This window comes from Anopheles stephensi, chromosome 3, assembly GCF_013141755.1.
Source record: "Anopheles stephensi strain Indian chromosome 3, UCI_ANSTEP_V1.0, whole genome shotgun sequence".
Taxonomy (NCBI): domain Eukaryota; kingdom Metazoa; phylum Arthropoda; class Insecta; order Diptera; family Culicidae; genus Anopheles; species Anopheles stephensi.
In genome coordinates, this window is record NC_050203.1 from 85,336,030 (window position 1) to 85,353,094 (window position 17,065).

The 17,065-nt window shown below is 47.3% G+C and overlaps 1 protein-coding gene across 1 annotated transcript; it reads right to left on the reverse strand.

Moving 5' to 3' along the window:
* Positions 1 to 545: 545 nt before the first annotated feature.
* On the reverse strand, positions 546 to 7,468 carry LOC118513890 (protein sister of odd and bowel). The gene is made up of 2 exons (XM_036060204.1): positions 5,332 to 7,468; positions 546 to 1,526 (listed from the first exon to the last, which is right to left on the reverse strand). Exons 1-2 carry the CDS (start codon positions 6,330 to 6,332, stop codon positions 1,109 to 1,111), a joined length of 1,419 nt encoding a protein of 472 aa, XP_035916097.1. The 5' UTR covers positions 6,333 to 7,468; the 3' UTR covers positions 546 to 1,108.
* Positions 7,469 to 17,065: the final 9,597 nt, after the last annotated feature.

Consider the following 17,065-nt stretch of genomic DNA (forward strand, 5'->3'; position numbering starts at 1 on the left):
AATGTACGCAAATGAAGCTCGGCGCACGGCGAAAAGGCAAGTTCCGCGCGATGTTGTCCTGGCCGGAGATGAAACATGATCACATTCGGGGACGGTTTGGGGCATGGGGGTCCTGGGTCCATGTTCCCATCCATCTATCGCCCATGTCGCCCTGCCAACGACCAGCATAAACTCCCATTAAACAAACAAGTGCAGACTGATACGGCTGTGTGTGCTTTGTCATTCGTTTGATTAGAGACTCGTGTTCGCTTGCGCGACTCCAGAATTGATCGGGTCCTAATGTCTCGGGAACAGATCGCGCGGAACCATTTTTTTGCGCTGTCTTCGCTCGCTCAACACGATAGCCCATGATAAATACGGCAATAAAGCGAGATCGTCCTAAAGGAGAACATTTGCCACAAACATAATAAAACATGATGAATGTGAAGGGTTGGGGTGTACTATTTGCTTTAAAAAATATTACCTTCCATCTGAAATATGATTGAATAAAAATGCCATTTCGGATAACATAAGCCACTTTAAAAAGAAAGCGAGAGCGTGAGGAGTTCTGTTTGAGAGAATGTATTGCTAATATCAGCTAGCTGCCTTACGACTAATTAGCGATTATTTCACTTTACTTTAACACAAACATGGTCCGCCATAAAATAAGCGAAAATATAGTTCATCCATTGTACATACAGTTCTGACATAATTGTATACTAAACGGGAACAGCTCCTAACGTACGATTTGCCCTAACTCTATTAACCTCATACAAATGCATATTGGAAGGAAGAAATAATTCTCAGAGAACGACAGATCAGTCCAAGCCAAGCCTGGCCTGGCTTAGCTTGTCTAGGAAGGCACACAGTAACAGTGCGGTTCAGGTTTTTATATTTAGTTTTATTTTACATTCTATCACGACCTCAGCTATATTCCCTCCGAAGTAACGAAAGACTTCAATGCTAGCCTACAAACTACAAGCGACGAACCCTATCGCTATCAGTCACTGTTAAATTACTCACATACGATCTTCACAGGTTTTTCTTATCGATCTACAGTTATTTTTCCAAAACAATACCATTTCACGCTCCTTTGACGCCACGCCGCACACACACACACACACCCCCATCAGTCGACATCGGCCAGCGCCATCAGATCCACCGTCTTGAGCTCACATCCGTCCGGTTCGCTCTCGCCACCGCCCTCCGGACCGACGGCAGTCGAAGCGCCCGCACCGGCCAGATCGAACCCACCGCCAGTGCCGGTCCCGGTCGCACCGAGATTGTGTGTGAGGCTGTGCCGCCGGAGGTCACAATTCCGTCGGAATACCTTGCCGCAGGCGATACAGTGGTACGGTTTGATGTCGGTGTGCGTGAGCAGGTGCGTTTTGAGATTCGAGCGCTGGTTGAAGCTGCGGCTGCACACCGGACACTTGTGCGGCGATTCCTCCATGTGCAGGATCTTGTGCACGGCGAGCGTCCGCGACTGGCAGAATCCTTTTCCGCATTCCAGACATTTGAACGGTTTCTCCTTCGAATGAATGTAGCTATGTGGATTGAGACGGAAAGAAGAAGAGCACGAAACGAATAACAGAATTGTAAAATAAGGCATAATAAACGAACAAAACGTGTGCAGGCGGGCGAAAAAGAAAAAAAGCTACGAAAAGCCATATCCATCATATATTTTAGCGCAAAGTTGAAAGACCAAGGAAGGCACACAGAGAGAGAGAGAAAAAAAGGCCAGCACCAGATGAAGCTAGTGAGTGGTAAGTATTTAAAGCGATAAGAGGTCCCCCACGAAATGAAAAAAAAAACGATCCACACAATAAAAAAACAGGAAAGTTACTGAAAGCCGTGAAGATGAAAACCGAAATGCTAAATAAACTGAAAAGCGCGCGAGAAGGGCAGAAAAAAAAGGAAAAAGATCCACTGGCCACCTCCAAAATGAAGAATGAGCAAAAGCAAAGATGCTGGTGATGTTTATGGGGGCCTGAGTTTTTTTTCCGTTCGTTCCTTGTCCGTTGTGTGTGTGTAATGCGTGGTTATTTCTCAGGCGATGGGATTGGGATCGGGTCCGGATCGTCGAAAACACTCCTGGCCGAAACGGGCGTGCGATTGCCGTGCGAGCCGTTGTTTTGTGCCTGTATCGCGCACAAGATTAAGCATTAACAGATGTCGGATGCATAAAAACATAATATTTTTATATTGATTTCATCAATTGTCTAGTCATCGCGATCCGGCGTTTCGGAGCGCGCCCTATAAAACGCGCGTGCACGAACATGTTCGATCGCGGTTGATCATCGCGGACAGATCGAAATAATAAAATAGGGAGCCCGGAAGAGAGGGATTGAAACAGAGGGATCGAAGCAGGGACCAAAAGCGAAAAGGAAGAATCTCGCACTGGAAAGCCAGGCCGTCGGCCAAATAACGAATAGGGAAAGGAACCTTGGAAAGGTCCAAATTGTTTAAATAATGTGCAAATTGATTGGTTCTTTTTTATTTTCCATAAAAGATTATCAAACAAAGCAGGCTAATATGATCATGAATCAACCCGAGAGCTGAGAACCATTTAGAGCGTGTGAGAGATTGAGGAGGAGAGGTCTAATATTTTCATAGCCCACTTAATGGCTTTTCTGCTTTTTCGATCCTGTCATTTAAGCGCTTGAGTTTTAGCAGCTATAAAAATACACTTGCTATAAAAAAGGCTATGTCAATGAGATGAGTAGCGATGAATGTGACAGAGAAGGTAAATATTAATGTGTGTGTTTTTAGTAGTGAATATACCGAAAAAGTGGGATTAGGATTGCGCCAGTCTCGTGTGTCTTCGTTTGACGCGCGAATCGGGAGGAAACAAAAGTCAAAGGTGAAGCGTGAAGTTAAGCTAAGTAGATTAGCAAAAGCGAAACAGTATCACAATTGTCTACCTACCTTAACTTACGCCCAAAAAGCTTTCTTCGCGTGCAGACACAAGCGCACACGGGAACACACGCACATCCATTTTTGTTTTGTCTGCGCTAAAGAAATCAAACTGCCAAATATAAACTGCGGATCGGATCCTACTACCATCCTACTAACTAGCGTCCTACAGTTGCCGACAAAAAAAACTTCCAAACTGTTGCTCCTGTTCCAGAGTCTCAACCCTGCTTTGTACCTTTCTTTGTGTTGTTTCGTTTCACTTATGTGAGTGTTTTCTCCTGTGAGGCGTGTTACGATAGGAATTTGCGTTTGAATAATGCACCTTATCGGTGCCGGTGTCAAGTTGAGCGCTAAAATGGTCGTCCAGCTGTCAGTGGCGATGCCACTTATTTATCATCTTGCAAACAGCGATTTCAACACGGCGACGACGACGACAACGACCATCAGGGGAATTAGTAATTTACGCCGTTGCATTCTCGCACTCACTCTCTCTCTCTCTCTCTCTCTCTCTCTCTACCTTTCATGTCCGTTGAGTCTCTGGGGTGTTTTTTGTATTAATTTTAACTCCTGCCTTTGCTATTCATCCTAACGCAAACAACGGTTTTACTCATACAACCGATGCGAGGGTGCGACTTATCGAAAAATCATAAATTAAATGTGCGACACACATTTCCCTTTCTACACACACACACAGAGCTTACTACACGCCGTGAAGTCCGCAGGGTTTCGAAAGTGTCGAGAATCAATTTACATATCGTCGAAATGAGAAATGGAAGTTACTTCTCGCTTCGCTTTTCGATTCGATTCGAGCTGCTTGACGGCTGCAAAAGGAACAACCAACACCCACCCCCTCATCGATGGTCGTGAGGGGAGCGCGGGGGTGCGTTGGATGGGGCAGAGAGACCCGAGCAAGGGAAGCTGAAAATGGATGCCATAAATTAGGCGATCCACTCGCGCCAAAGTGATCATGTTCGTAGTCACGCTTCGTGCGTGATCATCAGTTTCGCTACTTGGCCAAGCGATGCAAAAGTTGGGCGCTCGAGAGTACTGACGCCGGGAAGGGTGCTCAAATTCTTCTTTAATATTAAATAATCGCTTTTCTGTGACTTCTGCAGCTTCCTTAAAACCTTATTAAACTTGCTATAAAAATCATGACTACGCTTCCATTGCTTCCTTTTGGGGTTAAAGCCTATCATAACTCGCGGAAACCTTCCACATAAATTGTAAATGACAAAATAAAACCTGACCTTTATTATCGGCCACCTGCTTGCTCACCAACAAGGTGAGAATCCGATGCGATCAAGAAAAACGCATTTCAACTCGTACACACACACACACAACCCAGAATGGGAACAGACAAAAAGAGGAGGAAAACGGCGGACACCTAAAATCCGTCGCCCCGCTTATCTTCTGGGCCTGTCTTCATGGTGAGCCTTCGGGCTTTTTTTTATTAGTTACCAACCAAAACGCCAGCTAATGCCTTCATAATCTGTAACCGATCTTAAAAGCATCTATAAACATGGCACATTGCACACACGAACGCTAAAGACGTGCAGACGTCTGAAGAGTGGGAAATTTAAACCATTCCAGCAAAACGTGTCTCGTGTATATGAATAAGCATCACAGGAAAAAAAAAACCAAAAGAAAACAAAGACATTACTGAACTTAAGAAAATGGCTCATGATATAGCTTCACTTGCGCGAAGCGATCGGAAAGCCTTAAACCCGCGATTTTAAACAGAAGTAGAAACCTGATGCAACGCGCGTGCTAATCTGCTATAAACCCGTTGCTATAATGAATTGAATGGCATTTGAATTGTGTTTCCTTCTCGATTCCCTTTTTCTCGATGAGCAGTTATATATAGATTTGAAACAATACTTATCCATTATCAAGCATATCTTTATTGTGTTTGAGTGTGTACGTGTTTGTGTAACTGGGGTGACTTGTGTGTTTGGGCGAGATCACGATAGCGATGGAATTTGAGAAAAATCCCTGACTACTAGACTTGTCGCTCACACCGCTTGTGGAAGGACATCACAACTAATTGCTCTCTCGCTCTCTCTCTATCCATCTATCTATCTCTATCCTTATCCTTTTTTCTTGTTATCCTGTTCTGATCTCTTTCGCTCACTCTCAGATGGTTCTGCAGTTAGGATGCGGTTGCAGTCTTGATATTCGGAGGGTTCATTTAGCCGTTTTCCACAGTATGGATGAGGGACAGCGGGAAGAAAAAGAGAGAAGAAACATCAGAACAAAAAGGTGAGCGTGAGCGTTTCGAATAGGTGTAGGATCAGTGATAGGATTTTATACGAAATCAGCAACAACAAAAATACACACACACACAGATCTAGGTACAATAGATAGAAGGAAGGATAGCAGGCAGGACAGACGGTGGAGTGGTTATAGAGGGAATCCTTCGGACGGTCGGTGGCTTACCGGTGGTCGCGCAGGTGATCCTGGCGACGGAAGGCTTTTCCGCAAATGTCGCACGAGTACGGCCGCTCGTCGGTGTGTGTGCGCTCGTGGATCAGCAGGTTGTAGGACTTGGTGAACTGTCGGTTGCAGAACTTGCAGATAAATTGCTTCTTGGGACGTTGGCCACTACCACCGGGTGCTGCCGTTGCTGCCGTCGTTGGAGCTTGAGGTTCTTTCGCGCTTACACTTCCCGAAGCGGCGGAGCTTACAGTCGCGGGGGTTGCGGTTCCGACGCTGCCAGCTGCCAAGGTTTTCATTTTGTCCGCCGTCATTTGGTGATGGAAGGCGGCGTTGAGTAGTAGGCTCGGATAGCCATTGTCGAGCGAATTGCCGTCGGAAGCGTCGTCGGCCGCATCGTCGAAGTTGAGATCTTCATCCTGGTCCAGTACGGGAAGTTCGTCCGCTAGCTCTCCGCTTTGCAACAGCATCGAGGGTCCGGATGTGTCCATGAACATGTCCTCCCCGATCGTATCACCGCCGGCGGAGCTAGAATCGTTAGAAGTCTGTGCAGCTGGTCCAGTTATGGGCATCGAAGGCAGGGGTTGATTACGCTGGTGAGATGACGCATGTCCACCGCTAGAACTTAGACGTAACACCTCCGACTTGCTGGTAATCCTCTGCAACGTCAGGTAGGACTCGAGCGCTTGAAGATTGAGGGCGGCCGCGGCGGCAGAGTTCGCCGGCATGAGAGCCGCTTGCTGCAGACTGGTAACCATTGTGTTCTGCAACGACAACACTACAGCGGCCGCTGCCGCAAAGTCACCCGCCTGCGTTCCGGTGGAAGTGCCCGAGCGGCTCGTGGCGGCGGCGGCTGCGGCAGCTGCTGCAGCCGCCACGGCCACTGCTGTCGACTCGTTCGATTGCTGGTCCATCCCGAGCACGCACACGGACGGTACAGGAATGTGTTCTGGGGCGGGCGATACGTTCCTGACGGCGGTGGCACCAATACCTTCCACTAACATCTAGCCCACGGTGCTTCCTGTGCTGGCAACGATCGACGGTCACTGATCGCCTGGTTGGGCTTAGCCGAGCGTTGCTGTACGACCTTCACAAATACAAACCCCCGTAAGTTAGGCAAACATTTGACCCCTCGGCACACAGCGCTGCGGCACTTTCTGTTGGTTTAAAGGCTGGCACACAACGGCAAACACATACACATACACATATACACACACCTTACAACGCGTTATCAGTCAACTTCAAACGGCCGCTATCAATCAACCACTCTACAACGCTCGGATTCTTTGACGCTTTGTTGTTTGTTCTGTTTGCGAACACATCTGTAAACTCACACGCACGCACACGAAGTTGGTCAATCGGCTTGAATGTTCATTTCGGATTCGGTACCGTATCACACTACTCCTACGCAAACGTCGCCTTCTTATCAATGCAAACACTCACACAAGCACGAGCACCCTCACACACACACACACGTCTGCACTCACACTCCCGTGGGAAAGTCCTTGTCACACTAACACCACGCTAGAACCACAGGACCTCTCGGAAAGCTCCGCTACGGTGCGGGAAAAACACCGGGCCGAAAAGACAAGCGTCCGGGGAAAAATCCGGCCGCTAGCAGTGTCAAAACTATCGGGTAAGCGCGCGCGCACCAGCGTTCGTTCGGTTGTTCTGCCGTATCCAGCGTCCTGTGCTCTTCTACGCATATCGATATGGAGACGCACGAGCGAGCCCTGCTGCCGCTGAGCCCGGCTCTCTGTGTCGGTGCCGAGAGCTTTCGCTCACCGCTGAACGACCGCGCTTGGCTTGGGCATCTCGCTCCGGCTTCCGAGCTTTCCGGTGCTCGCTTCTCGCTTACACCGTTCGGCTCTCCCGACCCGGGACGCTCTCGCCGTGCCAGATTTCGCTTCTCGCCAGATGAAATTGATCGCACGCCACGAAAGCTCCGAGATTCGAACCTGTTTTTTTGTTGTTGCTGTATCGTACCGGAGTCGCTGTCAGGCAGCACCCGACCCTAGCACACAGCATCCCCACAGCGACTACACACATTCTCGCTCTCGCACACCCACACGTACCGGCTCACACGCTGGGCCACAGCTAAAAGCCCCCGGAGCAATGAAATCAACACGAACCGGAGACTTAGCGAGAGAGAGAAAGAGATAAAAACCATCCGAGAAGGAAGAGCGATCAACCTTCTTGGACAGAAAAAGTGGTTCCTTGGCAAACCGGGCAAACGAAGGAGGAACACGCACAACCCGGTATGGATCCATCGTCACGCTAACGTCCTCCTTCGCTCCGTGTCCCCAATGCCTCTACTTGACGTCCCACTGTGATCCCGTACCACTGATGCTGCGTTCATTAGAGAGAGAGTTTGGGGTTCTGAGCCGCAACATATGGGTTCTACCTCAAAACTGTCACTTGGGACCACCAATATCCCCCTCAGAGGTTCTATGATGTTCTTGCGTGTTGCCCCCGTCGTGAACCTTTTAAAAAGCGACCGAACCAGACGAATGTCAGATCGGCGGAGGGCCGAAGAAGCGGCGGAGGAACACGGCAACACGGGAACCTGTTTTACCAAAGACGCCTCAGGCGTTTTAAGGCTGCAGCACGATCATCTCCACAGTTTGCGAGGGTGTGAGCACGATGCTTACTAGTGGTTAGTGCTCAGGTGTGCAACCGGCCGAGGCCCAGGCTTCGACAATGTAGAGTCTTGAGAGGTGCAATATGGGCTGAAACTAATGTGCCAACTAACAATGGTCGAGAACACATTTTATTAGCACACTAGATGCCTCACCCGGAAACGTCACGCTCGCCATCAGCATTTGACACCCGTGAGAGATCGAGATCGGACACCGGCTTTATTGTCAACACCTCGCAGAGGAACGACGCTCTGTTTGACCACTTTACAACCGATCTATTTCTTGTCCGGTTCACAGTATGTCTGGCTGTGTTGGCAAAGCCCACGCTTCAAGCCGTCTCGAGGCCCGTTAATCTGTCCGTCAAATCCCTCGGTAACGGCTTTCGGACATCGGCAGGTGTCCTCGACGGGTTTTCGGTGTCAGCTAATGTCGACCTATTCATGCGGTGAAGATCGCGATCAGCTAACGAGCCGTGTCTTTCTTTCACTCAGAGCTGCCCACCAACAGAAAAAGCAATGATACACACCCTCCACGGATTGTGGACGTCTATTGCCCAAATTATCGTGTGTGTGTGTGTGTGTGTGTGTGTGTGTGTGTGTGTGTGGCTGCCGTTGTTGGAAGTCATCGCCGAGATGTGTGTGGATGGTCATCACTCGCAGTTGTCTGAAATGCGATCATTACGAGGCAATCACTACCTACTTGACTTGAATTACGATGGTCATTAATCCGCCGCGGTAAGTACCACAAATTTCAATCAATTAGAAGCGTTTTTATCGATGGACTGGGCCGGTCACTTAAAAACTCACTTCAGAGTTTGGGTTCGGGACACGGAACGGTAAGAAGCAGCAAACAAACCCTCAAAGCGAGAGTAAGTGTGAGATAAAGCTACGCTTAAAATGTATCTTCCATCAACACACACACACACACACACACACACACACACACGCAGACGCTCACACACCTGGACCGCTTGCCACCCAGTGCCGATGGGTTGAAGGGTTGAGAGGACTTTGGGACTTCAAGAACCTCAAGGCTCCCCGAAAAAAACCGCAAGCCGACCGATCGCCGAGGACGCGCTCTTTCACGCCAGCTCTCAACGCCACCAACGCTCCCCGTCTCTCTGGAGTCTTCCCTCTTCTTCGATCGCTCTATGAGACTCCACTTGAGTAAATAATAAAACTTAATAGTGAAATAAACCCGCGAACAAAACGAGCTTTGTTGTAGGTATATTTTCATCGTTGCTCGATACTTATGATGGGCATTCCTGTTCCTGTTTCTGTGGATGGTCTGCTTTTTTTGTGTTCCCGTGTTCTTTTCACCGATTTTCCATGCCAACACGATCTGCCGCACCGCGAGCGATGGTGCTCGTAATTCGCTCCCATACACTATCCCACCATTGCCGTCAGTGATCGTCAGTGACGTTCGACAGCCAACTCTTCCTGCCGTCGCGAACATTATCCGCTTTTTGATGGTCATCAGAAGGGCGTTACTGTTTTGGGGTCCGGCAGAAGAAAATGAGACTTTATGTAACCTTGTTCATGGTGTCCTTTATACTCTTTCTGCAGGTCATTTTGTTAGTAGAATGAAATACTTAATGATGCTATAAACATCTGACAGCACTATCAGCATGCTATTTGACAGATTACAAAACGAGTTTAGGGTGCGAAGTTGAGTCGTTGTACTCTTGAATGTGCTGAGTGACATAAGCTAATATTAGATATTAAAAAGGATGCAAAACCCATTGCCTAACCGTCTAAAATCAATTTAACGCTATTTTATTCCCAAAATCCTCTCTCATTCTCTCTCTGGGTGGATCGAAAGCCGTTACGGTGCGATCATAACGATCGTTTCCCTCATTTCGCGTCTTCGTAGCAGTTTGTTGTTGTTGCGTCTTCCACCTTTTGGTGAACTCTCCAAAGACATCGCGCGCCACCAATCGATCTTGAGCGCGGTCGGTTCACGTGGCTCGGTGTACTTTTCGGTGTTTGGCTCTTTTGCGTTGATCGTGATCATCGACAATATCTTCACATCGTGTGCCGGTTCGCTTGTGCTAGCGGAGTGCGAAACTGAGCCGTTGAGCGTTGATTAGGTGCGATCATCAAACAACGATCACACGATCGAAGGTAAAAAAAAACAGACCGTTCCATCGTTAAATCGGTGCAGATCTCGATCTGTACAGGGGGTTGTTGTGTTGGGGGAAACATTATCCATCGGGCCACCTAGCAAGCATGATTGGGCTCTATCGCCATTGCCTTTTGGGAGGAAGGAGAGCGAGCGATCCCACCCACAATCGATCGTCTAACGATGTGTAAACATGTGAAAGCTCGATATGTTTTAACGGGCTTTTGAATGCTTTCTACACCGGGTGAAAGCCAATTTATGTTACAAAACCGAGAGGAAAGTAATGAAAATTAATTCTACAATAAATCTGTTTCGGCTATGATCAGAACCGTGCCCTCTGTTTGCTGTCTCACAGTTGTTTGTTTATTTCGCTTCTCCCGGCCAAGGTTTCTCTGGTCCAGCAGAACCTCACCAACGCAAGAATTTATCATCCCAACACTCATCCCCAGTGTTTTGGGCTGAGCTGAAGGGCAAATGGGAGAAGAGTGGGGTATGATTAAATATTTATGTACCACCGGCTCCTCGAACACCAGCTTCTCGTGCATATTTGCGTAAACAAATGTTTACTTCACGCTAGCAGGGCCCCGTGATTTCTTTCCTGTTTTTTTTTGTTTCGTTTGACCTGGAAGGCGCCGGGAAAACAATAATGCAACGATTAACGCAACACTGCAAACTGCTTGCCTGTGCCATGTTTGGCACGATCGGGGTCCTTCCCCAGTTAATTGATCGTGTTTGTGTTCGCTTATGATTATGAACTTCCATTTTTCTCTCGGCGAGCCCGTTCCGTTTTGCATGCATCGGCATCGGCGTAAACAAGCGTGCACCATAAAACAATGCACCGGCAAACACAAATAAGCTTGTTGAACAAATTTGCCTTTTTCCTCCCCCTTTAACACAATCAAATTGATGCTAAACGTTTAATGAGGAGTGGAGAGACAACTCAAACAATACATCATCAACGTGTCACGAAATTGAAGCTGCAAAATTTCATTGTCAAATGCGCCCCTATTGCTTCAACACACGCACACACAATAAGACCTCCCAATTAGCTTTTCACCTGCTCGAACTGGGTTCGGGTGGGTTTCAATTTCCTTTTCCTGCCCGGTGTGTCCGCGTGCCTTTCCTAGAAGCCCGAATGGACACGAAGAAATAATTTGCGCCACATCGGTTGACCGATATTTGAAACTTAAAGCTGGCCAACTTGGAGCGGCGTGAAGGTCGGCTGTCAACAGGCCGCGTATCAAAATCCGCCGCCGAGCGAGCCATCGAGAAGGACGGAAACACGAAAAATCAGTTCAAATTACCTGTCTGTGTACGACCGGGGCAGGTTTGGCATTTTCGTCAACCTGGAACATGTTTCGGCCGTCTTCTCGAGCGACCCAGATCGGTTGCCGATGTGCGTACGGTTCGATTCGTATCAATTATAATCCCGAAGTCTTCTCCACGCGCGCGGACCTAGACAACGTTCACCAAAAGTCAAGTGCACAAGCGCCTCGCAAGCTGGGCTCGCGAGAGAAAGGGTGACCGCCGGGTGCCTCACGGAAAGCCGGCTATTGAATTTCATCTCACTCCATCAAAAAAGAAGGGATAACATGCTAGTCAGCGACACGACCTTTTACAACACGACCTGGGGCCGGCTAAAATTTATTCTGTTTGTCATATACGTCACTTTTGCTCAGGGCAATAAATCTTCCATCGACGGGTCCACCGACGCGCCGCTGGGATGGGCAAGAAGAAGACGAAACCAAGGTAGCGTGAGGAAGGTTAAATGTTTTCTGTAGTTGCTGGTTTTGTTATTTGTTTGTGTGTTTCAAGAAATATATTTAATTTAAATGTTTGAGCTTCGAACATTGCTACCTTGGGCAATCTAATTTTCTGTTACTCTCTGATGAGGCCAAGCTTTTTGCACTTGTGTTTAGCTGGAGCTGGGGCAGGGTTTTCCGACTGATTTGTTCTGGATAATGAGGTTTTCCCCACATCCAAATCTCAACCTCGATTATTATTTTCAGATTAATGCATTTTTTCTTTTGAAAACTTAATTAAATGAACATAATTTTGAAAAGGAAAATGTTCAAACATTTGAGACATTATTGGACAGTTAGTAAAAATGAAATGAAGTATAAATAAATTCATCTTAAGCTGTAACTGCTCAGTCTTATACGACTAGTCATACAATCTTTGTGTGGGATTGGACATATGAGGTCGGATGGCAGTTTTATTGCACAACCACATCCGTCAAATCTCAGCCTTAGAGCATGGCTGACAGTTCATTTTGGTAGATGAATTTTAAATGAATGAAATAACATAAAATCCTCAAAATTAAAATTGTTTTTTTTATCTATCTTTGAAAAGTAAGCACTAATAAATACATCAAACACTTTTTTAAGTGGTATCGATTACTCGAATTTAATTGTAATAGTTTTATAAACAATATTGTTTGAGGTTAGTGAGCTTAGTGAAAGGCTCTGGCCATAACTTTAGGTAACTACAGGTAATTATCATGGATCATAGAACCAAAACCTGATAGCCAGATGATATACAAGAGTGTTTTGCTCTTCTCTAAAGCTCGAACACTGACTCTTCAATTTTATGGGTCGAAAATTTACAAATCAAATCAGCTTAATTCCTAACAAGTGTCCTCTGCTTCGCATTAAAAATCTCCCGAAAACCCCTGCAAACACAAATTTCAAAGTAACTGCTCTCTTTTTTTTTGTTTCATTCCATTCGATAGCCAATTTGTACTTGAGACAGGCTAAATAAGGATGCTTCTATTAAACAGCAACAAAACAAAAACGAATCAAGCTTCATTCTGCATGTACTGTCCGGCGTTGCACTTCATGTCCATTAGAAGCTCATAAATCAAGCGCAACCCTTCGGTCGATCGCTCGCTCGCTTATATGGTTAACACGCACCCACACATACACATGATCGTGATCGACGGTGCAGGGAACATTTCGCGGCTCGCGGAATATGTAATCCACCGACCGATCCATCCATCCAGCTTTTCCGTTTTTTGTTCCGAAGCAACCGAACCGAAATTCTGTTTCGACATGGACATCCCCGAACGCTGTGACGCGCAATGATCGATTTCGGACGATAAATCTTCATTGCCGATGCCGATGGCTGATGGTGATGGTGCGACACGGTTTTCAGCGGTGAGCGATTTGGTGGGAGGAAAAGGAAGAAGAAGCGTTTGCATTTACACAACACAATGCCGATTGCCGGTTTGCTGCAAGTAGTGCCGGATCCGGTCCGGTGCGTTTACAGTGTGTCGTTTGATCCCCCGGAAAGGGAACACATTCATTCTCACTGGATATCCTTTTTCGGAGTACATGTGCTGTTGACTCCGGTGTTTTACATATCTCGGGCGAACGATGTTTCCGCAGCGGAGAGATTGTCGATCAGACCAAAATACACCCGCTCTTTCCTGTTCCAAGACCCAACGAATCCGAGGGCTGCCGCCAATGTTTGACGAGAAATCTGTTTCGCGGCCGGAAGATCAACATCGCCCGTCCGAGAGCTGGTTCGAGTTTTCACATGTTTCACAACCGAGGGTGCGATTGTGCCAAATGATGCGATGCACATAAAATATTACCATCGGCCGTGCTTTATGTTGCTCGTATTTGTTTTAGATTGTAATCAATCGGATCGGGAAAATTGAAAAGCAGACGGGAGGTTCTTCGTGGTACTTTTGGCAGGCTTTTGCTTACTTGCTTTCAATACGAGTATGAAGATTGTTGGAAAAGAATGAAAGAATTTCTGAGTGAGCAATTCAAACAGGATACCGGCCCAAAACCGATCCCCAAAATGAGCCATAAAAAGTGCCATAAAAATCGCAACGTCTTCAGTCGAAATTTTTCGCCAGTTAAAAAGCTGCTGCAATAAACACCACGCTCAAACAAGCAGCCAACGGTTCAAGGCAGGGAATGCTTTCCAGGCTTTCGACACAGGCAAAACCCAGCCGGAGACAAGAATTTCGGTCCACACACACACACACACGCCAGGCCCATAAAATCGTTATGAATAGACGATGGCGCGTGAAAGCGCGCGGAAAAAGAGCGATGATGCCGCCCCGGGGCCGCCAGTATCGGGCCAAGCCACGAGGACGAGTAGTATGAAGAAAAGGGCTTGATTTCATGTTCATAAATATTGTCCGTTGCACTTCGGCCAAGTGCATTGGCCCCCGGTCGCGGGGTTGAGCGTTTGTGCGTGCGTTCGTGTGCTCAGAGCTCAGTCGCAAAAATTTTCATAGCGATCGTGCTTCTTCCGTGCGGGGGTGTGTGTTGTTGGCCGCTTTTGGGAGGTTTTGTTTGTGCCTTGTTTTGGTGTTTCTTCATATGGTTTGGTAGGCAGAAGAAGGAGGCCACACCGTTTGACCTCGCGGAACCACACACCACAGGAAGAGAGGGGCTGTGGCACGCATAAAAGAAGCGACCGGTGGGCTGGATGCGCTCGTAGCTGTGCATGAACACATTTTTGGGGGGCACAGCTGTAAGGTTATGAACCTGGTATGGTATAAGCCGGCTTTCGCTTTGGTGGGAGGAGAAGGGAGGAAGAACAAGGAAGAGAGCGAGAGAGATGGGCAAGGACTTCAACTTCTGTAAAGTTGTCGGAGGTGGAATTGACATATAAGGGAAGAATTAAAGGACAAACCCAATGGTGCAATATGGTCAGGTTTGAGTTGAGAAATTGAAGCTAAAGACATTCTGAGGAACTCTTCAAGTATCGTAATCCTCCTTTTCTATAGTATAAAAGGTTTGATAAATTTAATAGCCTTTCCAGTTTAATTTCTCTCAATCCCACGCCTTGTTCACAGAAAAATCGTTTCCAAAGCACTCATTTCGCTAATCGACAGCCGCCACAGATGAAGGTGTAAAATAAAATGTTGCCCATAACGCGCCAACGTTCTCACCTGCGCCGGGAACGTGCACGACCAATAATAATCCCCCCGGTGAACCAATTTTCCCTGCTGAGGTTAAGGGCACACGCGAATTACATCTTCATTTGCCCGTGCCGATGCTCACCTGCATGATACAGAAAATCAGCCGCCCAGTAAGGGACCCCATGCCGAGGATCGGGGTGTAAATTAAATTACAATTTTCCACTGACCCTTGGCGGTTGGCCCCCTTTTGTTGGACATCGTTTCGAAAGCATTTATCTAAAATTGCCACTGCCCAAATAGTTCCTCGGCATGTGCCGAGGAAGATGAGCAAGGCAAGGGAAAGATCGCAACCCACTATTCTAGTCCCAGGGAAGGGTACTTTATGTCGGCCCTGGCATGCAGCGATCGCGAAACCCTTGGCAATGTGCCCCGGCGAGCAAACATATCATCATCGAGGGCTTTTATAAAACAATATCAATAAATTTTTATTGCCATTTTATCGCATAGCTCACCGTGCCCCGTAGATCTCCTGCGAGCAGTACGGTCGTTTTGCACCGTTGGGCGCAAGCATGTGGAACGGAAAATCGGACGGAAACTGACCCTGCGAGCTGGACCGAAGGAGAACCGCACATGGGCATGAGCAGCAAGGGTTGTAAAATTATTATCCTCCAAGGAGCAACAGCAGGCCCAGCAATGGATGTGTCACCAATGGCGCAATGGGGAAAAACCGGTTCGACGGAGTTCCGGAGCAAACGGGCCTTGGGTTGTCGATATTTTTCCGCCTTCCCAGCAGTAATACCAATCAACCACAAAAAAGATGGCCCGATAGATAAAGCAATTAGAAATAAATCGCCCGGCAGAGCAAAGTTATGGTTTTGCGGAAGCCAGTTTGAACAAGGGAAACGATGAGCCTTTCATAAAGTGTCCACAATATCTAAAGCTGCTATAAAAGATATATTAGTATATTTAATACTGATACTACCATGATAAAATCCTTTCCATAATCATCTCTTCGTCGATCACAGTTTTGCTATTGATTCGCTCTTAATCAGCAAAGAATTCATAAAACTACAATATTGCAACTAAGATTTCTTGTAGATCTAAGACTCAGAAAAAAGTAAATTTTGTATCCTCCAATTGTGCTATAATATCAAGCTATAACTCTCCTAAGTATTTCCTATAAAATAACTATAGAGAAGCTCCTCGTTCTAAATGATACGAACATTCTCCAGTTTGACAGCCTGTTTCATCTCTCGATCGACAATCACTTTTGTCGCCACGATTTCCTTTGCCATAAATCCTCCTCTTACTCATCCCTTACAGAAAAAAACCGGCAACCAGCAACCACGGACGGGGTCGTGCTGCAAATGCACGGTGCACGGGTTGAGGAATTCGGAACACAATGCGTATAAATTTTAATGTGTGTGCAACCGACCGATCGCGTACGATTGCCGGGAAGTGCGAATTGCATTTGCAGCCAGGCACACGCGTCCGTGCGCGTCGAAACCATATTTTCTGCCGATCGTTGCTGCCCAGGATGCTCAGTGACAGACCGACATTAGCATCGCGGCATGTTTCCTCACCGGGCGTTCTCTCTGAGTGTTGCCGAGGAGCCAGAAGAGGAGGAGTGAACTGTCGATGAATTTATTGACTCTTCTGCACCTCCTCGCGACTCGATCATCCTCCTGCACTCGGCCCTCTCAACCGGATTGGCAATTTCACACATTTCTACGCGATCTGCTCCCGAACGAAGGATGCGGGACCGCTCAGCTCCTCCGAAAGGGGTGATGAACAGGATGAAGAAAACTGTTCGCACTCTCACGATCAAATCTGATTCGTAATCGGATTCAAACAGCAAGGCTTGTCGCAGACGGGGGCTTTTTTCGTTGCCGCTTTTTGCTCGGCCGGTTTCTTCTTCATACAGCAGAGCAACCTTCGCCTTGTCGAAGCGCAGATCGAATCGCGCGAGCGCGCGATGTTATTAAAACATATGTTCCCGATTGGATTCCGATGCACTTCCAGCGATTATCGCGGTTCGGTGCAAATCAGCAACGCACAAGAAAAAAAAAACAAAAGATCGAAATAGGAATACCGC

What these genes read in the sequence shown, in the direction of transcription:
- LOC118513890 (XM_036060204.1), bottom strand. Translation starts at nt 6,332, where the DNA reads ATGTTAGTGGAAGGTATTGGTGCCACCGCCGTCAGGAACGTATCGCCC. An exon ending in GATCACCTGCGCGACCACCG is followed by an intron (nt 1,527 to 5,331) that starts GTAAGCCACCGA and finishes CAATCCACATAG; the next exon opens with CTACATTCATTCGAAGGAGA.